The sequence below is a fragment of the Lampris incognitus genome, chromosome 3 (assembly GCF_029633865.1).
Source record: "Lampris incognitus isolate fLamInc1 chromosome 3, fLamInc1.hap2, whole genome shotgun sequence".
NCBI lineage: Eukaryota > Metazoa > Chordata > Actinopteri > Lampriformes > Lampridae > Lampris > Lampris incognitus.
The window spans coordinates 86,726,997-86,750,442 of NC_079213.1; the positions used below are offsets into that span (position 1 = coordinate 86,726,997).

General features: G+C 40.9%; 1 protein-coding gene across 1 annotated transcript; it reads right to left on the reverse strand.

Moving 5' to 3' along the window:
• Positions 1-14,402: 14,402 nt before the first annotated feature.
• On the reverse strand, positions 14,403-21,879 carry tax1bp3 (Tax1 (human T-cell leukemia virus type I) binding protein 3). The gene is made up of 4 exons (XM_056276327.1): positions 21,687-21,879; positions 20,031-20,150; positions 16,722-16,799; positions 14,403-15,532 (listed from the first exon to the last, which is right to left on the reverse strand). The coding sequence occupies exons 1-4, from the start codon at positions 21,723-21,725 to the stop codon at positions 15,383-15,385; spliced, it is 387 nt and encodes a 128-aa protein (XP_056132302.1). The 5' UTR covers positions 21,726-21,879; the 3' UTR covers positions 14,403-15,382.
• Positions 21,880-23,446: the final 1,567 nt, after the last annotated feature.

The window sequence follows — 23,446 nt, forward strand, 5'->3', positions numbered from 1 at the left end:
TTTACCCCAGTCTTAGTAGAATAGTTCAGGACAACTTTTTGGGTGGGGAAAAATAAGATTACAGATGATCTTTATGTGTCTTTACAAGGCAGAGTTACAACTATCAAAATGAACATTTTGCCTCGGATTAATTTTTTTTTGTTTTTTTATGATCCCCCTAGCACCACCACCTAAATTTATCACAGAAATGCACTCCCTCATATCACAGTTCATCTGTGGAGGAAAGTGTGCACGAATCAAACTTACAACCTTACAAAGAGCCAAACTCACTGGACGCTTAGCCGTCCCAAACCTTAATTTTTATTATTATGCTTTTTAAACTAGACCACTGCATGTTTGGAGAAACCAGGAATCTGAGGTCCCTTGGAGGGCTATGGAGGCAGCACATGTGAAGCCACACCTTCTATGTACAGGCAGGGGGGACAAAAACAATCTACGATATGGGAGCATTGTAACCAATTCTATTGATGTTTGGAAAAAACTGGAACTGCTGATGGGTAAAATAGATTTCATCAAACATCTCCGCTATGGAATAACTATCACCTTCAATCAGGTGAGCAGCCTTTTACGTTTCCCTCACAGTCATAAAAAGGTGTCTCCACTCTCAGTGATACTTTTAATAATGCTGGACTCCATTCATTCCAAGATATCAGGGAGGAATATGATTTACTGGGGGCATCTTTCTTTTTTTTTACTTGAGACTGAGATCTGCAATGGAAACATATGGTGTGCCCTAGAATGGGCCTTTGCCGAAGCACCCTTTGGAGGAATGGATTGGTCCTTGGCGGGGTTCTCGGGGGACAATGATGCATATATATATATATATACACTACCGTTCAAAAGTTTGGGATCACCCAAACAATTTCGTGTTTTCCATGAAAAGTCACACTTATTCACCACCATATGTTGTGAAATGAATAGAAAATAGAGTCAAGACATTGACAAGGTTAGAAATAATGATTTGTATTTGAAATAAGATTTTTTTTACATCAAACTTTGCTTTCGTCAAAGAATCCTCCATTTGCAGCAATTACAGCATTGCAGACCTTTGGCATTCTAGCTGTTAATTTGTTGAGGTAATCTGGAGAAATTGCACCCCACGCTTCCAGAAGCAGCTCCCACAAGTTGGATTGGTTGGATGGGCACTTCTTTGAGCAGATTGAGTTTCCGGAGCATCACATTTGTGGGGTCAATTAAACGCTCAAAATGGCCAGAAAAAGAGAACTTCCATCTGAAACTCGACAGTCTATTCTTGTTCTTAGAAATGAAGGCTATTCCATGCGAGAAATTGCTAAGAAATTGAAGATTTCCTACACCGGTGTGTACTACTCCCTTCAGAGGACAGCACAAACAGGCTCTAACAGGTACTATTTAATGAAGATGCCAGTTGGGGACCTGTGAGGCGTCTGTTTCTCAAACTAGAGACTCTAATGTACTTATCTTCTTGCTCAGTTGTGCAACGCGGCCTCCCACTTCTTTTTCTACTCTGGTTAGAGCCTGTTTGTGCTGTCCTCTGAAGGGAGTAGTACACACCGGTGTAGGAAATCTTCAATTTCTTAGCAATTTCTCGCATGGAATAGCCTTCATTTCTAAGAACAAGAATAGACTGTCGAGTTTCAGATGAAAGTTCTCTTTTTCTGGCCATTCTGAGCGTTTAATTGACCCCACAAATGTGATGCTCCAGAAACTCAATCTGCTCAAAGAAGTGCCCATCCAACCAATCCAACTTGTGGGAGCTGCTTCTGGAAGCGTGGGGTGCAATTTCTCCAGATTACCTCAACAAATTAACAGCTAGAATGCCAAAGGTCTGCAATGCTGTAATTGCTGCAAATGGAGGATTCTTTGACGAAAGCAAAGTTTGATGTAAAAAAAATCTTATTTCAAATACAAATCATTATTTCTAACCTCGTCAATGTCTTGACTCTATTTTCTATTCATTTCACAACATATGGTGGTGAATAAGTGTGACTTTTCATGGAAAACACAAAATTGTTTGGGTGATCCCAAACTTTTGAACGGTAGTGTATATACAATGCATCCAGAAAGTATTCACACCCCTTCACTTTCCCCACATTTTGTTATGTTACAGCCTTATTCCAAAATGGATTAAATTCCTTTTTTTTCTCATCAATCTACACACAATACCTCATAATGACAAAGTGAAAAAGGTTTTTTAGAATTTTTTGCAAATTTATTAAAAATAAAAAATTGAAATATTGCATGTACATAAGTATTCACACCCTTTGCTATGACAATCAAAATTGAGCTCAGGTTCATCCTGTTTCCACTGATCATCCTTGAGATGTTTCTACATCTTGATTGGAGTCCACCTGTAGTAAATTCAATTGATCGGACATGATTTGGAAAGGCACACACCTGTCTATATAAGGTCCCACTGTTGACAGTGCATGTCAGAGTAGAAACCAAGCCATGAAGTCAAAGGAATTGTCTGTGGACCTCCGAGACAGGATTGTATCGAGGCACAGATCTGGGGAAGGGTACAACAAAATTTCTACAGCTTTGAAGGTCCCGAAGAGCACAGTGGTCTCCATCATTCGTAAATGGAAGAAGTTTGGATCCACCAGGACTCTTCCTAGAGCTGGCCATCCAGCCAAACTGAGCAGTCAGGGGAGAAGGGCCTTGATCACGGAGGTGACCAAGAACCCGATGGTCACTCTGACAGAGTTCCAGCGTTCCTCTGTGGAGATGGGAGAACCTTCCAGAAGGACAACCATCTCTGCAGCACTCCACCAATCAGGCCTTTATGGTACAGTGGCCAGACAGAAGCCTCTGCTCAGTAAAAGGCACATGACAGCCCACTTGGAGTTTGCCAGAAAGCACCTAAAGGACTCTCAGACCATGAGAAACAAGATTCTCTGGTCTGATGAAACCAAGATTGAACTCTTTGGCCTGAATGCCAAACGTCACGTCTGGAGGAAACCAGGCACCTCTCATCACCTTGCTAATACCAACACTGCAGTGAAGCATGGTGGTGGCAGCATCATGCTGTGGGGATGTTTTTCAGCGGCAGGAACTGGGAGACTAGTCAGTATCGAGGGAAAGATGAATGGAGCAAAGTACAGAGAGATCCTTGATGTAATTAGCCTTCTGAGCCAATGAGCAAACACATTGTACCATTAGAACACTGGAGTGATAGTTGCTTGAAATGGGCCTCTATACACCTATGTAGATATTGCACCAAAAACCAGACATTTGCAGCTAGAATAGTCATTTACCACATTAGCAATGTATAGAGTGTATTTCTTTAAAGTTAACACTAGTTTAAAGTTATCTTTATTGAACAGTACAGTGCTTTTCCTTCAAACATATGGACATTTCAATGTGATCCCAAACTTTTGAACGGTAGTGTATATATATATATAAACTGTCTGCTTGGTCGCTCTACTAAGACACTGGCAGTTGAAGGGGTGTAGGCCAGGGAACTCCGCATTGTCAGTCTGGAACCAAATTGGGAAACAATATGGTCTAACGTAAGCGGTATCTCTAAAAAGCTTGTGCATCAACTTATATACTATAAGATGATTCACAGAGCATATGCTACACCCATCAAATGTTTTAAAATTAAACTAATCACCAGTCCTAACTGTACTCACTCCTGGGCTCAGGGGCCAGGCACAACAATGCATATGTTTTGGGACTGCTCACTGATCAGAGATTTTTGGACAGATTTTGGACAGAGTTATTAGGATCAACAATATTGCCTGATCCCTGCCTTTGTCTGCTCAGTGACGATTTGTCTCTGTCTCTCAACTTAAATCAGCGAAGACTAATGATGGCAGGCCTAACTGCAGCAAAAAAGACCACACTGACACTGTGGTTTAATCCCAAATTTCCTTTAATTAAGTGCTGGATGGTGTCCTACAACAGCATGACTCAATAGATCCAAGCCTGCCACTGTGAATGCATGGTCAGGCATAGCTGTGTCCATAAGGGACTACTGTAAAAGAAGGGATCTTCCCCTTCTCGCACCCCTTCACACCCAGTAACATCAGACCTAGAGCAGGCCAGCTTTGGAAGTTAGTAGAAATGGATGGTTCTATACAATGTATAGTTTTGTTTTGTTTTATTGTTGTTTTTTTTTCCTTTTCAGTCCACTACTATTTGTTTTCCTTTGGGAAGGTCTGTCTCTTACTCTCAGCTACTATGGATATGTTTTTTTTTATTCTGTAAATTTCTTTCTTTTCTCCCTTTATTTCAGTCCTTAAACATTGCTACTAATGTGCCGCCCTGTTGTTGTTTGTGTGTTTGTTGTGTCCTGTTTTTTAAAAATAAAAATTGTTGATCACAGAAAAAGTATTTAGCACTTTTCAAAAGATAAATTGTGCATCACAGCCAGTAAATAAAGGAACAATGCAATACAATACATGCTAATGTGTCATTAAAATACAATAGTGAAATGTGATGATTCACTGTAACATTGTGTGTCTCTGGTGTAGCATTGGTGGTTGAAGGGTATGCTCCAGCTCAAACTTATTAAGCCCCACAAAATTTCAGATCTTGGCAGAAAACCTCTTATATTTTATCCAGGGACACAGGATTATTTCAAGCTGCAGATATAATGATTCATAAAGTGTTTTCCGACATCTGCAATGCCACATTCTTTGATATGTTGTTCCAAAAAGGTAATCGGACAAAATGCATTACCCAACCAACAGTACTGAAACACAATTTCTCTCCAAGACCATAACACGTGCCCTGCCTTGTGAATTCAAAAAGTGAATAAAACAAATGCTTTCATAAAAGCAGTGTCTTTTACAGAGTGTTTCCCCATAACATAGGAACTCTCCCCTTTCTGCACTAACTCTAATCACCTGAATTTTCTTTTTAATCACAAATACATTATTAACACGTAGTTACCTTGAGCTTTACACGCCTCATGCTCAAGCATAGTGTTTGGACACTGTTGTGGAGATTAATTAATTCCACTCTGACATTAAATGAGGAGCGAGACAGAAATCTCTTACAGTATTGTCACACTTTAATATGTATGAGCAGACACACAAAGCATGGATACTACGTGTGTGTCCTGATCTCAAAGCCCACTCCCTTTATACCTTGCAGCCCAAACAGGCTTATTGTCACGATCACAATGGTGTGTACCCAGAGTTTCTCCCTAATCCTGGTTGGAGGAAGTAGCTTATATATTTATTGCCTGGATGGTCATCCCAATGGATAACAGAACTTGCTCAATGAGTTCATAGGTCAGGTCTCCCCTCATCCTTATCTTCTAGCTCATAATTCTCCAGGAGTGTTCCTTCAGACCTTGTTACACTGTAGTGAGTTTCCCCACACAGTCCTCTATCAGCTACCAGTTAACAATAGTCCTCTATTAGTTCACATGGAGAAGACACTTTATAGCACCGCCTTTGTTCTGCTATCTGCTACACGTGAGCTTTAAGCATCTATCCAAGCAATGTAGACCAAAGTTAAACACAGTATAGGTCACACATGGTCAAGATTAAAAGTAAGCAAACATCATATATGATTATACGGCAGACAAATTGCCTTCACAACACTCACCACTCATGTTTCAAAAAGAGCCTCGCTGAACCCGTCTGGTCAGTCGCACCGTATGGTGTGTGTTATACAGTGATGACAGAGAGAGAGGCAACCCGGTGTGTCCAGAGCTCAGTCAGAGTGGTTGGAGCTGTCACTCCACCTCTCTAAAAATACATGAAAAGGCCGCTCATGTCCTCTGACCTCCTCCACACCTCTATGTGCACCCCCCCCACACACACACACACTAGTGACAGACACTAACAGACCAGGTTTACCAATAAAAACATGGAGACTCATAACACAACACGCACAGACGGGAACACATGAACAAACGACAGCACACAGGCAAGCCCCGTCACAAACAAACACACACCCAAACTCGCACACCCGCGCGCGCGCACGCACGTACAGCTTCCAAACTCCGTTAAATACTGTGGACAAATCGATCTGGTACCCACTCATATACCCACCTGCCCCGGTCACCCCGACACGGTAAACCAACCAACCTCCCGCCACAGCGTCGGAACGCGCTTATCCCAACTTCTCTCACGAGACCACACGCTGCGAAAAGCCTCTCGAAATATTAACATACTGAATTATTTAATAACCGCAACAAACGGATTTCTTCATCCTTTCCCCGGAAACTTGACCAGTAGTAAAAACAACGTTTTGACATGCATTCAGACGTCATTATGCTACAGCACGCACGCTTTCTTACAAACGTCCTTACTTTACTTTCACCAAAATAGCTTGAAATGTAAAAAAAATGTAATTAAAGTTATGAAATATGAAATTATTTGTTTTTTTTCCCGGAGCAACACAAAGACCGTATATAGGTACCCTGACGTGCGTTTGGTTTCTCTCAGGCTGCCATGAGGAGATCCTGCTGAGAAGCGTGGACCTTCTCCGTACGATAGTCTTCCTCACAACCTGGACAAAAGAAGACACAACATAAGAGGCGAAACTTCACAATCATTTCATTCGACTTTCATTCACACCGGCGGCACAGGGACAGCGAGAGGTGGACGTGTAGCCTTTATTGGCGTCTTCTAAAGCTGTATCGCACGTTTACACTGTTTAAAAGACAAAACAAAATGAATGACCATACATACATACATACATACATACATACATACATACATACATACATACATACATACATACCTCTGTCAAACCGTCCTCCTCACACAGCGCCTTGAGTCTTCTGCTTTCTCTTCAACTCACTGAAAGCAAATTCAGTGTTGCCCACACACGGTCTAGCGACACACTTTATCATCTCCGCAATTAATTCTCGTTTGCTCATATTTTTCACCCCCCCACATACACACACCCACCCACCCCACACACCACACGGCTGTGCGTGGGAAGAGGTGAAGGATTCCGCGTACTGCGTGTCCACACCAAGGCGCGTTGTGTGAGAGGAAGATACACTGGTTCATCATGATGGTGGGTGGTTTTTATATACACTACCGTTCAAAAGTTTGGGATCACCCAAACAATTTTGTGTTTTCCATGAAAAGTCACACTTATTCACCACCATATGTTGTGAAATGAATAGAAAATAGAGTCAAGACATTGACAAGGTTAGAAATAATGATTTGTATTTGAAATAAGATTTTTTTTACATCAAACTTTGCTTTCGTCAAAGAATCCTCCATTTGCAGCAATTACAGCATTGCAGACCTTTGGCATTCTAGCTGTTAATTTGTTGAGGTAATCTGGAGAAATTGCACCCCACGCTTCCAGAAGCAGCTCCCACAAGTTGGATTGGTTGGATGGGCACTTCTTTGAGCAGATTGAGTTTCTGGAGCATCACATTTGTGGGGTCAATTAAACGCTCAAAATGGCCAGAAAAAGAGAACTTTCATCTGAAACTCGACAGTCTATTCTTGTTCTTAGAAATGAAGGCTATTCCATGCGAGAAATTGCTAAGAAATTGAAGATTTCCTACACCGGTGTGTACTACTCCCTTCAGAGGACAGCACAAACAGGCTCTAACAGGTACTATTTAATGAAGATGCCAGTTGGGGACCTGTGAGGTGTCTGTTTCTCAAACTAGAGACTCTAATGTACTTATCTTCTTGCTCAGTTGTGCAATGCGGCCTCCCACTTCTTTTTCTACTCTGGTTAGAGCCTGTTTGTGCTGTCCTCTGAAGGGAGTAGTACACACCGGTGTAGGAAATCTTCAATTTCTTAGCAATTTCTCGCATGGAATAGCCTTCATTTCTAAGAACAAGAATAGACTGTCGAGTTTCAGATGAAAGTTCTCTTTTTCTGGCCATTTTGAGCGTTTAATTGACCTCACAAATGTGATGCTCCAGAAACTCAATCTGCTCAAAGAAGTGCCCATCCAACCAATCCAACTTGTGGGAGCTGCTTCTGGAAGCGTGGGGTGCAATTTCTCCAGATTACCTCAACAAATTAACAGCTAGAATGCCAAAGGTCTGCAATGCTGTAATTGCTGCAAATGGAGGATTCTTTGACGAAAGCAAAGTTTGATGTAAAAAAAATCTTATTTCAAATACAAATCATTATTTCTAACCTTGTCAATGTCTTGACTCTATTTTCTATTCATTTCACAACATATGGTGGTGAATAAGTGTGACTTTTCATGGAAAACACAAAATTGTTTGGGTGATCCCAAACTTTTGAACGGTAGTGTATATATATATATATATATATATATATATATATATACACACACACACACACACATCCCAACACGGATACAGGAAAAAAGGTTTTAATGCATAGTATACATTAAAACCTTTTTTCCTGTATCCGTGTTGATATTCCGCTCCACATTAGTCGAGCACTCAACACCATTGACGATTCCGGAAAAAAACGCTCTCTCTCTATATATATAAAGCGTTTTTTTAAGAGATCTCTTAATGGATATCAGGGTGAGCTGTATTACATATTTAGCAATTTTATTTTTTTAATATGGGTTTGCAAATATCTTGGCCCATTTTTTAAATCAGTTAAAACACACTTGAAACAACATGGGTCCCTGGAGAGAAAGAGAGTGAGATGAAAACACACACACACACACACACACACACACACACACTGGAGCCATCACTATGACAACTTGCCTCCCTGCACTTGCTCGGGGTCTAGTGAGAAGCTCTCAGGGGACACGTGTATTAGTGACCCTGGCCATGCAGCATACCCACTCTCACACCCACTCCTCATGTTCGAGGCCCTCGCTTGCATGTTTACTGCCGTTACATCCATGTAGATGGAGGAGCAATCACAGACGCCGAACTTTTTTTTTTTTATCAAATTCGTCATATCCAGGGCATCTTATTCAGAGTAAACACCAGAATTATTTAGTTAAATAGGCAAAAGTTAAAAAAAATCATAAATACACTGCTTATTTTTTAAGGTTGTAGGGTAGTTCTTTCATTTTTCTCTTCATTGCATTGTCTGTTGAGGTAGTGGGCTAACTATCAGAGGGGACAAAGCTCTGGCAGGGATCCATCCAAGACAAGCTGTTGCTGCAAGACACAAACCACAGACTTAACTGCTCATCTGTGTCTGAGCACCACAATGCAACGATTAACAGACAAGTGATGAAATGTTCTGAAACGTTCACATCTGCTCATCTTGCAAAGGAGATATTCTACACAGCCAGGTCCAGCGTTCATTTTATCTTATTTGTTTTGTTTCTTTTTTAAAAACAGGGAACGCAGAGAAAAGCTGGAAAAGAGCATCACAAAAGATAAGCTTAGATTAAAATACAGGTGTAAGTAAAAATGCATTTCAATTCCCTCTCGCCATGGTGTTAAACCAAAAGCGGCAAGACATTTTGAAGTTCTACAGCCTTCCATAGATACTCCAAGAACTGACAATTACAGAGAAGTTACTTCTTAAATGTAACAATAAAATTACACCTTTAATGTAACATGCAGTTTTTAGACAGGACTCGGGATACATATCACTTAAATGGTCAGTCACTCAAACACGGGTCTGTAGTACATTTATTTAAAGACCTCCGACACAAGACCATTTGCAACTTGTTGTACATTTGCCTCTGGAATATAGACAACAATGAACACCTGTGTCAATCCACAGCTATGCATTCAAGCTGCAGTTCTGCATCTCATCATGCAAACGACTGTAGTTATCCAGCTTTTTGTCCACACAAATAAGCCAGAGAATCTGAGGCCGTAGAGCTTCTTGTTCCAATCTGGTACAGGTCCAAAGTGATGGAAGAGCAGATTGCATTGCTATGGTAACACAATTACCCTGCGTGGGTGGCATGGATCATGTATGATCCACATTTAGATAGTGTAATTATTCACTGGCCAGCAGAAAGAAACACATATAATCTCGGTCATATCTCATGGAAGTCGAGATCGCATCGATTCATCATTACAACTAGTGAATTCATGATTCCAGTAATTAATTGTCCCGTTTATGTCACTTAAATGCATAAGCTCATGAGCTAAATAAGAGAATCTAAGTTTATTCACTTTGACAATGGCGCGTCAGACCAGATGAGGGGAAATGTTGGTCAGTCTATACAGGAGAACTGACTGAAGCACTTTACCAGATACAGCATTAAACAACCAACAGGGAAACAGGTTTTCATTATGATCTTCATCAAACCAAGTGTCAGTCACAAGGCGCTGATATCAAAACCCCGAAAAGTACCCGCAGTAAACGCACTCAACATTAAACTAAACAAGCTGAAGTTGGGTCAAGTCCAAAGCTATCCATCAGTTACTTAGCAACATGTTCATGTTGTGGTGTCAGAGAGAACAGACCCTAGTTGTGAGCAGCTCCACTGTGAGTGTTGGTTCAAACGTGCATGTGTGTGTGTGTGTGTGTGTGTGTGTGAAACCATTACCTCTGCTACATAATCTCACAATACAGATGTCCTGGCAAGTGGAATGGAGCATACTTCCCTCCACAAATATCAGACCTTGGTCACAGGTATATGCACGCGCGCGTGCGTGTGCATGTGTGTGTGTCCACACCCACAAAGGGTTTCCTCATCAATTATTTCTCAAAAGGGCAGACTCAAAATCAGCATCACAATAAATCGACCCCCCTCCCTCCCATCAATGTGACACAGATGCTATTTCAAGAGTAAAAAAAAAAAATGCAATCAAGAGTAACTTTATCTCCACTAAACATCCTCCTCAAAGACCAGAGGACTTACTGGTCTCATAATACACACATCTGCTCATCATTTAACCGATTCTTACCTGAAGTCCCAAACAATGCTGCCAGGTTTGTAACCTCTGCTGATGATAGCTGTTAACATTATCATGCTGAGGTGGACTCAACAATAACGATGGCTGTCATTTGGTTGACCAGGACTTCAGTTTTAGGAGCAAGGGAACCAAATCTGTTTTGCATGTACCCGCCATTCAGTTTGTGAAATTTTGAATCCAAATTTAGCTCCAATCTGAATGTTTTCTACATTGCCATGTTGTTGTTTTCCTCCCAGTGTGTTGCATCAGGTGTTGCCCCCGGTCCCCGGCCCAAAGCCAAGTGATTGGCTCCAGAGCCACACACAAGAGATGAAAGTAGAGAAAGCTCTCCGACAGAATGCCTTGGTGAACACAGAAAGGTCACAGAATATAGATTCTTTGCTTGGAAATGCCAGCTGATTATTTTATAATTGTTGACACGAGGCTATTTAAAAGGTCCTGTGTGATAACAGAGGCTGAGCTTAGGAGGAAATGGGACAGACAGGTCACTATTCTAGATTGCGGTAAAGAAAAAAACACCGTTGATACAATGCAACAGCAGTCATGTGTGTCTCTGACCGCATGAATATTTAGACATTACACAACATATCATCCAGTACTAAAACGTTGTCCTGTGTTGGTACTTTACATCCCAGTATTTGGAGAGGGAATGTATAACTTATTCAAATAGAATGAACCGTATAGGACATTTTTGTTATATTAAGGTATATACAGTTGGCATGGCGGCACGCATCAAGCTGAGATTCATTCATTTGCTGAGCCTTTGAGAGGGTCCAGACCCAAATGGTACACAGTGTCATTTATCAGTCCAAACACAAGCATTATTCCATATTTATTAACCAATACTTTGAAAAGACACAACTGTCTCTTCATGTTAAGAGAACATGTGCTTCGGAAAGTGATTACTTTTAATGACATTCCATAATGTGTTTTCTGTCTTAGATGCAATCATTTTTTCCCTTAGCAGTCAATAAATTGCTTTGTAATAAATTCCTTACCAAACTTGGAAATTTGATTATTTAGTGTTATCTCACAACTTAAAGAGTTTTAATAGAAAAGTGTGGGGGACCCAAAAGCAACTATGAAACCCCAGCATGGATATTTACTACGTCAGTCACATACAAAATTCCAAAAACATTAGAGATGTTAAGCTTCAACACACAACAATATCAGTATTAGGGCTGCACAATGTATTGTTTCAGCACAGTCATTGCGATGTGGGCATGTGCAATAGTCACATCGCAGGACGTGCGATGTGAAGTAAATTAACTCAAACACCTCATGCTAAGAGTGAGGGTAGGATGGAGCGGGAGATTGACAGGCGGATTGGTGCAGCATCAGCAGTAATGCAGACACTGTACTGGACCATTGTGGTGAAGAGGGAGCTGAGCCGGAAGGCAAAGCTCTCAATTTACCAGTCAATCTTTGTTCCAACCCTCATCTATGGTTATGAACTTTGGGCAGTGACCGAAAGGGTAAGATCGCAGATACAAGCGGCTGAAATGAGTTTCCTCCATAGGATGTCTGGGCTTAGCCTTAGAGATAGGGTTAGGAGCTCGGACATCCGGAGGGACCTCGGATCAGAGCCACTGCTCCTTCGTGTCGAAAGGAGCCAGTTGAGGTGGTTCGGGCATCTGATTAGGACGCCTCCTGGGCGCCTTCCTTTGCAGGTTTACCGGGCATGGCCAACTGGGGGGAGACCCCGGGGTAGACCCATAACTCGCTGGAGGGACTACATATCCAATCTGGCCTTGGAACACCTTGGGATCCCCCAGGAGGAGCTGGAGGGCGTTGCTGGGGAGTGGGATGTCTGGAGTGCCCTACTTAGCTCGCTGCCACCGTGACCTGACCCCGGAGAAGCGGCTGAAGAAGAATGAATGAAATGAACCCCGTGCTACAACTTTTTTGCTGCTTGATACAAAAGGAAAACTCGCACGGTTCTCATTTTCCATGACTAATCTACAAGAGAACACCGTCTGATATAACATAATTTACTCCGATTTCGCTCCGTTTGGACAAATGACACATCAATGTGTTCGTCTGCTTCTCGGCTCGTGATGTGCGGCACCGAAGTTAATCCACGTAATGGGCGGGCCAAGACATAAAAATTAACATTCTGATTTATAGGCTGCAGGTGGGTGAAGTAATACATCATTGATGAAAAAAATTTAACCACATTATCTAAAATGTGAACATATTTTAAGCTTCATTTTTCATCAGGCACGAATTAGCAGAGTAGATTCTCACTGTGCCAACTGCGGCACCCATTTGACCAAAGCAGCAATGGATGCAAAAAAGATCCAAGAGAAATTTAAGTGTAAAATAATTTTTGAAAAAAAAGGAAGGGCAGAAAAGTCGCATGTGGGAGTGATTTAGTGAAATCCTGAACCATGACGAGTCAAGTGCTGGGTATGTCATATGAAACAGCTGTGAAGCACTGTCTGTACATATGATAGCCATAAAACTGGTATCTCAAACATGGTGTAATACGTTACAATATCATCCTGCTTACATAAATCCCACTGAGAAATAACAGTAATGTATGATCGCAAATAATTCGTATGGGTGGACATGGGAGTTAGATGACGTTTGAGCCAATCCACGCATGACTATTCTCAACCATCGCTTTGCGTCATCCGTCTATCTCCATCGCCTCCTCTTCCCGTACGAATGGCGAAACAAGGCACCGCTCACGTTTCAGTATTTCATAATTTCCCAACACCTCCCCTACAAAATCATCCCAATCATTCTAGAATGATTAATTCTTTCCAAATAGAGCTATTCAATCACCTGGTGAAAATTCCTGTATTTTTTTCATATCGTAATATATATCGCAGAAAAACATATCACATTGTGAGTTGTTTTGCATTATCGTGCAGCCCTAATCAATATCATTACACTAAAGCAGCAAATTGTGGTTTTCTGCTGGATCAACAAGGCATTGCTGTGTAAATGTGTGATTTCTCAAAGACATTGCACAGTTTACATTTCATTGAAAGCATGACAGGAATGGTAAAATAGAATACAAAAAAATGACTGGCATAGTCAGTGGTATTACTGTTCATTTACGGCTACTGGAGATAAACAGGGCAGTCTCCAAGTTACCCACGTTGCAGCTGAACAGACACCTTTGATCGAGAACTCTGACATCACCTTTTCCCCACTGAACACCATCCATTCTTACTTGGTCGAGGCAAGTTCAACTGTCTTTTTTATGTGGCCAGCAAGCTAGTGTATAGAAAAGCTAAGTTTGAGAGATTTTACAAGAAAATGTAATGTCCGGGACATTCTGAATGCAGCCTAGTCCAGTGTTTAAATTAGATGTGCTTGCATTAAACCCCAAACAACTCCAAGTTACCCAAGCTACCGGCTTTCGCCATCCTTACATAAAAAAGGCACTTAGTGAACGTAATGGAAAGTACTGTATGTGGATCGTATGATGGGTACCACCTAAAAAGGGAGAGTCTAGCAGGTAATATATATTTTATGTACAATATAAGTTAGTGTGATAGCAAAGTAAGTATGCAGTTTAGCTGTGTATGTTACTTTGGCAGAGATTTTATGTGGGTAAGAATGGATGGATAGGACTTTGTTACCACACATTCATTAACCAGCCAAGGAGTGGGAGAAATGGAACAAAACCAACAGACAGATCCATGAAAGGATAACACATTACAAAAATGTATGTGTATTTTTATGTGTAAAAAAAAAAACAAACTCTGTGATAATTTCAAATGCATGCTGGTGAATATGGTTTGGTCTACAAACGTTGTACAGTATACGCAATGAGGGTACACAAATAATATGAGCATCTTTACATCAGTTAGTTTACACTTCCTTGGCATTTTGCTTTGGCTTTTGAAGACATGAGAATATAAAATTGGCAAAAAAACAACTAACTACAAATGTTAATGGATGCAAAATAAAACTAAGTAAAATTAAATGTGCTGAATAATCACTGAATAAGCAGGTTTGTATTTAGCACAAAGACCAGAACTTCTAAGCCTAACGAACAAAGAGTACTGGGCTGATCTTAAAAACAAAAAAAGCACAATACAAGTCAAGATAAAACCTTTTCTGATTATTATTGCTCCCAAAGAATTGTTCTCATATATGGTTTATTGAAACCGCTCATTTTTGATATGCTGTTGGATAGATGATATTGCAGCTACTTTTTACACAACTGTTTAGAAAAGTGTGTTGTGTTAAAGTTCACTTCAGAGTTTGTACTGTGATAACTTGTTCTCTAAAGTAAAGCAAGAGAGACTCATCACTGAATACGAGTGTCGTCTTACTCTATGAGAATACTCCATTTGATAGAGGATTGTTCTGATGAAACAGAATCCACCTTTCAACCTTGATCAGTGCGTGTGTGGGACAACATTTTAGCATTCCTATCAACTTTCCAAGGTGTTTTTCTATCCCAGACTAATTGATTCATTTCCCATCTCAGTCTGTTGGGATTAGATGGGCATATTTCTCAAAAATGATAGAAAAACGTTAAGAGCCGCACATCTGGATATGTCAGCTACCTGTTTAGAAATTACCCAAATGCTTTTTGATTCTCAGTACACATCAGTAATCGGTCCTTGGTCATGGTATCAATAAGTAGTATGGAGAGATCCATTATGTTACGGTTATTGTTTGGGGTATGTAGTCATGGAATGTTTGACAGCCTCCTCCAGTGACTTTCTAGTTACCAGTAGTCGCACCACCTTCTCATTCTTCTTGGTTAGTCTTTTACGTGCCTGGTCATGGGTCACCATGGTCATATCCCAGCCGTTCACCTAGGGACAAGCGGGAGAAGGAAAACGTACAATGGCTGTATTCATACAGATAGTTAGGATAGTGACTTGCACAAATACAACGGAGTCAAATGTTGAGCTTCAAAAAAATTGCAAAACAGCATAAACTAACTGACAAAACCAAGCAATGAAATCCAACTCGTGTAAGATGCAAACCTCCCCGAATACATGACATGGTCACTAGTTTCATTTGGCCACACTGCCTAGTGGCTGCATCAGCACCTCTGACACTTTACTGCTCAGAGCCCTGCAGGGCACTGACACACACACACACACACACACACACACACACACACACACACACACACACACACACACACACACACACACACACACACACACACACACACACACACCTTGTGTGTACCAACCACAATCTGTTGGCCTGTTTGAGCTTTCTAACTGCACCCTATAGAGGCTTACATTCACAGCTGCCATATACTGCAAGTTGTCACCCTACTGTATTCATCATTTATCAGAATCATAACTAAAAACTGAGTTGTGTCAAGCATGGAAAATCCAACCCTTTTGACTCCCTGAACATTGATGACCCACAAACGTACAGCAAAACGCATATCACAAACTTATGCCCAAAGAAAGTATATTTTTGCAAACTAGTGCCCACTATCAAGGTAGGTCTTAAGGTTTATGTTTCTCATGGGACCTAGCCATCAATGTCATTTGTTTGATTATGAAATTGTATTGTTTTCCAGTATAAAATATTCGTTCAAATGTCTATGCAAAGCCAAGCTGGTACTGAAATGGTTTTAGAAATAGCCCTTCCTTTATGCTTACCTGCATCTTTGTCATAGAGCAAATAAACAGCAATGACTATGTGTTCCCCTGTTATGGCACACTTAGACTAAGTGAATGCATTAGGCAATGAATGGAAAAAGACTGAAGTAATTTTGCCCAAATTTGAGTCATTAAACAGTAACTAGCAACTGGGTGTTTACAAAAAGTAAAATCATGAATTATTAGAGGACAGACTGAAAATGCAAAAGCGGTCATTTTTCATCTAGTTGTGGTGCTGCTGTGGCAGGAATGGTGAGTCCTGTGGCACATGTCTGGGTCCCGCCTGATACTCAACAGCACAGGCTAGATGCACAGCGCCATCTGGTGGAAATTATTGTTTTTCAAAGAACAAGCAAAGATCCATCCCTGTACATACTTGCATTATTTTGTCACCCATCCTCAAATCTGCCACTTCAGCTGGTCCTCCTGGTGTTACCCTGGTTACGTAGATACCCTGTGGGGTACACAGACATGAACATTACCTCCTGTCTACAAAATCACCCAACCAACCTTCGGTAGGAAAAAAAACGAAACATTATTGAATACAATAATTGAGACAATTAGCATTTAGAAATGCCAACTGTCATGTCTCCTGTGATGAAAATGTATCAACAAAATGAATTTAGACAAAGATGAAAAACTTGTTGGGGTTCACTGAATAGAAAAGGCATCTGGGAGTAAATAATTTTGAGCTGAGCTGTATTGCTCCTCTCCATGACACCAACTACCTGTGTCTGGTTTCTTCTTACCTAAGGCTATACTAGCTGCTGTGCTCAAGCCTGTCCCTCAATGCAACCTAACCTCACCAAACTACTGCTCAACTTTGGCTGCCAGTGAACATGGCATAATGAACACAGCAAACAAAGGTAAAGCAAAAAAAAAAAAAAAAAAATCCATCCATCCATTATCCAAACCACTTATCTTGCTCTCAGGGTTGCGGGGATGCTGGAGCCTTTCTCAGCAGTCATTGGGCAACAGACACCCTGGACAGGCCACCAGGCCATCAAAGGGCCACAAAGCAAAACAAGCAAACAAAAAAATTTAGGTATTATACAGTACCAGTCAAAGGTTTAGACACACTTCATCGAATGTTTCTCAAAATCTTGAAGTCGCTGGCTAGTTTTTAGTTTTTTTCCAAAACAATTTTGAATTTAACAAAAAAAAGTTTTGAGATGCCCCCCACCCCAACAAGTTGTTTAATTTTTTCACTTTAGTGAAAGTTTGTTCAAATAAAGAAAACCCCTACTATGAGGAGTTGTGTCCAAACTTTTGACTGGTACCGTATATAGCTAAAATAACTGAAATCCTGGAAAAGCCTGCAAAGTCACATCTTTGACCTGCTGTTTCCCTGACTGATGTGACCTACTGATTATTTGGATACATGCAGAATTCAGAATGAAATAGGCCAATGGTAGATTGTCTGTACTAGTAAAAAAAAAAAACGTTTGACCAGTGTACTAATGCATGCACATAAACACAAGTTCTGTTACACTTTTATGCATAAAGTAAGCAGACCAAGAGGATAATTTTACAGATTTTGCTTGATGAGCACTTACCCCAAGTTACACACAAATTATTGAAGTATTGTGGGATGAACCACTTTACTTTAAAGGACTTTAAAGTACAGCAGTAAGTAGTCCCATTGATTTTCAACCTCAAGATGTAAAGTAACCTCATCAATCTTCAAATTTATATCTGGCCTACTGCCGACTAGGCCTGCGCAAAAAAAAAAAAAAATTGATACAGCTCAGTATTGCAATTTCTTTTTTCACGACACCATTGATTTTCCAGCCCCTCGTATCTTCTTCTTTCGGCTTGTTCCCTGTTTCTCAGGGGTCACCACAGAGGATTTTACAGTTTCCATCGGTACGCTGTGAGGGCACAGCACCAATGGTGGTCGTTCTTAACCTGAGCCTTGGCCGATCCAGTATAGTCTTGTCAATCCGCATAATGATTTAGCAAAATTTTACATCGGATGCCCTTCCTGACACAACCACTAACCCTATGGACGGAGGCACAGGTAATGCGCTGGATGCCATCCCAGTAGTCATGAACTTGTGCCCATGCCTGCAGCCCCTCGGATCGTTGTGTTAAAAAAAATTATTCATGTTTTTAACGTATTTCAGTTCAATTAAACAATAAGAATACTTAATGTCCACTTTATTTTATGATGTTATGGCATCTACAATGCGGTTGAGTTCAGTGTGTTCTGTGACACAACAAGAATACTTAATATGCACACTATTTTCACATGATATGGCATCTACATTTCAGTTTAGTGACACAGTGTGCACTGTGCAATGCAAATAACATCCTAATAAATAGGAATGGAAATTTTGAATTAAATGGAGCTCTAGCGAAAATTCAGTCAGGAAGACTATCTCTTGCATGTATAGGCCTGTAGATATATTTCTTATTTTATCCTGCCATTCGCTCACACATGCCCCCTTGCTGTCATTGTCTGGGGCTGTTAACTGAGTTATCACCTGATCACGTCACCTGTTCTCATCTATCCAATAGCACAGCGACACACCTGCATGGTTAGCCTATCATTTTGCTATCTTTTTTAAATACGTTTTTCACTCCACCTTTAGGCATTCGTGCTGCAGTTATACACACACACACATCGGTCATTGTGTAGGTCGTGCATGGCGAGTTTACACTGCTTTTTTTGCTAAACTCATTGAGCAGTCATCTTATTTTCTGAGGTCAGACTCAGAAACTGATCTGATCAATGCTGAATTATTTGAAATGGCTTCTATTGCATCGGCGGCAACACAGCACAGTACTTGGATTGCAGCTTGGCAAGGAGAATCAGGTTCAGAAATTCTGGATATGTTAAAGGCCCAGGGTACTACTCCGGTTCTGGGGTTGGATCTCTCACAGCTTTGGTTAACAAAGTGGTTTGCAAAACACCAGTTCGGGAGGAACCCCCTGAAACCTCTGGCTCTACAGTAGCTCCTGGTTGCAAACACACAAAGAAAACTCATCGTGTAGCTCCTCAAGGCAAGCAAAAGAATGTCTCTGCCAGCTATGTGCATCCTGATCAACTAAATGCTGCCATTCATCCATCAGATAATGCCCTCAAATCAACTCTCCAGTCTCTGTTAATTAGTATTCATGCAATTGATGCTCACCTCCAGAGTCTGGAGAACAACCAAACCTCATCCTCTTCCTTTACAATGCTTGTTGCCTCGAAAACCCCTTTGATTCATGCATTGCACCTGTTCCTAAGCCATCAACTTCCACCACAAGTGCCCCAGTTATGCCACAGCACTCACTGGCCTCTGCTCCATACAGCTGGGCGGTATACCAGTGGAATTGGCAGACAGGAAGAGTAGGCATATACACATTTTCAAGTTGCACTACAAAAATATTATTATACTGTGATACATCACATTCAACTTTATTTTCATATGCATTTAGAATACAATTAAATTCTTGTGCTTTGACTCTCTGCCTTAACACAAGGACACCCCCCCCAAAAAAATAAAACAAAAACAAAACAGACTATATACACAGTGAATTTGTACATTATATACACAATATACATTACATATGAATTCACTGTGTACATAGTCTGTTTTTTATATATAGTAATATATACCATTACTGTATGAAAGCCTTTAACAAAATGAATAAGTTTTTGGCTATTTTGCCCACCACTAAACACACAAACACACACCTTGTCAGTCTTATCTTCAGAGAAAGGGTTTTGTCCAGGATCTTGGTCTATGCCTCCTCCAATACTGAATCCCAGGATCAAGTGTTCTCCCTGCCGAAGCTTGTGGATTTCAATCCTTTGCTTTTGAGTAGAAGGAAAAAAAAACATTTATTTTATACTGCAACTAACCAACTTCACCACACAGATTGACCCCCCAACCACATTCCATCCAACTTTGTCTATCAAGGAAAACTTAACGTTCCCACATGTCAAATGATGAGAGGTACTAGCTTATCTTATGTAGTGCGTCACTCTGAGTATGTTTCTGTACCAAGGTCACCAAAACAAATAACATGCATGTCTTTGGACTATGAGAGGAACCCATGAGTGTACAGATGAAAGCAATGATATGGGATGAACTAGCAAATGTAAACAGTTGGACTGGCATTAAACCCAGGACCCTCTTGCTATGAGACAAACCATTATGCAGACTTGTACTCTGTTTTTTTAAAGGCTAGTGAAAACTGATTTATTTTTCATCAAAAACTTTGATTAAAGTGCATCAAAGTCTTATTCTTATTCTCAACTTAAAAGATTTGCATTAAGTGTAACCGATGTCCTTATCATTCAAAACCATACATCCTTTAATAGTACTACTCTATCGAGAATAGAGACCTTTTAACAGTGTGGCTATCTATCTGGAATCCGACTAGCGGCTGAACCAGATGGATGGAAGAATCTGACACTGGACGGGACACAAAGAGTGCCTCTGTGTCTCATGGTGAATAACCAGACTGACTCTCAGCGGTGTGACTGATAACTAGAGGCGCGTGCGTGTGTGTGTGTGTGTGTTGAGAGCTTTGTAGTGACTGAGTCAATAAGTCAGCGACTTGCCACGCTGTCCAGTTTCGTTATCCCAGTTAAAAACCCAGTTAAAAAGGCATCTTATGCTGACTACTCTCCAACTAATACTTTTTAAAGTATTTCCAAAAATCCTTTGGACACCCAATAACACAGCGTTAGAGGATAGGTCGATTTCTTTGTGAACAAGAAAGTAAGTTGCTGATTGTTTAACGATTAAAACCCTCTTTTGTGCACACTATTTCCTCTCTAAAGCTTATAATGCTTGTTTTGAAGGTGTACTGCATCTAATAGGAAAACTACTGCGCTAAAGCTGGCCGGTGGTGGTACAGTAAGGTAAAGCACACTGAAGGTACTCTTGGATCAATGCTAGCAAGCAGAGTGAATGAAGGGGCTACCACGCCCATCGTCTACCTGTGTTAAAATCCTCCGGCCAGCACAACTCGGTTAATGTCAAATGTCGATCGTACAAATGTACATTTACCAACACTTGAAAACAAAATTCTATAGCTACTTCACACGCCTTTTCATTGCCGTTGCCATTGCTGTTTTTCCACAGTTAGTCATACCTTAGCCAGCTAACATTTTGCGACACTAATGTCCGTCTGTTCAGCCACGGAAAAGTAAACTGTATAATCTACATTTACTGTTGACTATTAATTACTTACTACCGGCTTCATTCGAGAACACTAAAACGAGCTTCAATGTGCCCGTAAGAGAGTCGAGTTACATTGCCGATGCCGTTCATTGTTAGGCCTGAAGTTTAAACAATGGAGTCCAATCGAATAACAGACACTCCCGACTCTCAAAACTTACCACAACCGCGGTCACTGGCTGTCCTGGGACAAAATACATGGTCTATAGGGTCTTGAATAATGCAGTCTCCTGTGAAATGAGTGTCCCTGACAGTGTTACAAGATACAAGATAACTTATCGACCATGAGTAACAACAGCCCCCCCTTTTTTTTTAAACAACAGCCCTTATTCCTGGCATCTGCTGCGATGGTGACGTCACCCTAAGGAGCGTCTACTCCCCATGGAGTAGACGCGCGCGTTATATTGTACGGCGTAGCCAGGAAGGCGGTGGCGTGTAGGCTGTGCGTCAAACACATAACACCACTTTGCGTCACCGTGAACGCTCCGCCCATTTGTCATACGTTGGGTATCAATACGAGCTCTTCATGGCATTAGGGCTCTTAGTCCTGGGACAAGGTTGGGTGTGTTCCATACATGGGGTTTGGCCCCTCTTTAACACGTAACAGTTAGTATGGTCTCACTGTGTAACGCGTTTAATGACGCTTTGGAATAGGGCTGAACGATTTGGGAAAATAATCTAATTTCGATTTTTTTAGACCAATATTGCGATTGCAATTTAGTATGCGATGTTTTTTTCAAAGTTAGAGTTCACGTCATCTTCTGTGTTATCCACTAAAACACAGCAGTAAATCATTTTATAGTATGCCCAACACAACATTCAACATATAAACTGCTTTCCTGTAGGCCAGGCCTACGTAGGGTTGCCAACCGTCCCTTAAAATACGGAATCGTCCCGTATTTGGAAACTAGAAGACGTCTCCCTTATTGAATTGATAAGGGACGCACTTTGTTCCGTATTTTTGAGAATCAATGTCAGACCGGGGTGCAGCGCTGCGTCAGTGTTACTGCTACAAGAATGCGGATGAAAAACGCTGTCAGTGTTGCTATGAGAATGCGCCTCTCATTGACCAATGAGAAGCGCCGCCAGTGTTGCTACGACACGCCTGTGGCCTGCCCCTTCCCGAGACGCGAGTTTCAAAAACATGGTTAACGTTATAGTGCGGTATGCTATGTCAAAAAAACAGCTCCCGTAGGATTTTGTGCCAAAATTGATTTTTTTTGTGCTGTTTTGGCTTCTATAGGGACCAAACTAACAGAAAATGAAGGGTGCCAAATTTTCTGACCCCCACCCCCAATTCTGGGGGGCCATCTATTTTGGGACCTCCCAGAACAGTAAAATAGAAGTCCGCCTGGGACTACTCTTACTAAAATGGCTGTAGAATTGTTATGCTTCAGTTGTATAAAACCAAATTTGGAGGAGATGCAGTTGAGAAGTTGTAGAACAGATCCAAATATCTGTGGCCTGCTGGTAAATGGTATTACTGATGTTATTCACACTCAAATTGTAAGTTTTGTTTAGGCGAACCTAACAAATTGAATTTCTGCTGTAGTTTATCTGCAGTCCTTCTGTCCTGGTGGATGGTACAACTAAACTTCCACTTGAAGTACATTTTTCCAGGTGTTACCTATACATAGACACCAGAATTGTGCATCTGGGCCCTGTACTTGCGGAGGTATTAATGAATTATTTTGGGCATGTAATTTCGGGCGAAAATTCAAAAAAATTGCCTGGGGCTGAAGTGGTTTTTAATGTCCAATTTTTATAATATTATAGTTGTTTTGTAGGTTTTAAAATATTCTGAGTTGAATTATAACACTATTAAAACAGCTAGAAGAGTATTTGTCTGACTTTTGGTTCCTTACCTGGGACACCCCGGACTGACCCTTGTGCCTATCCCATTCATCATTACTCTCCTCTT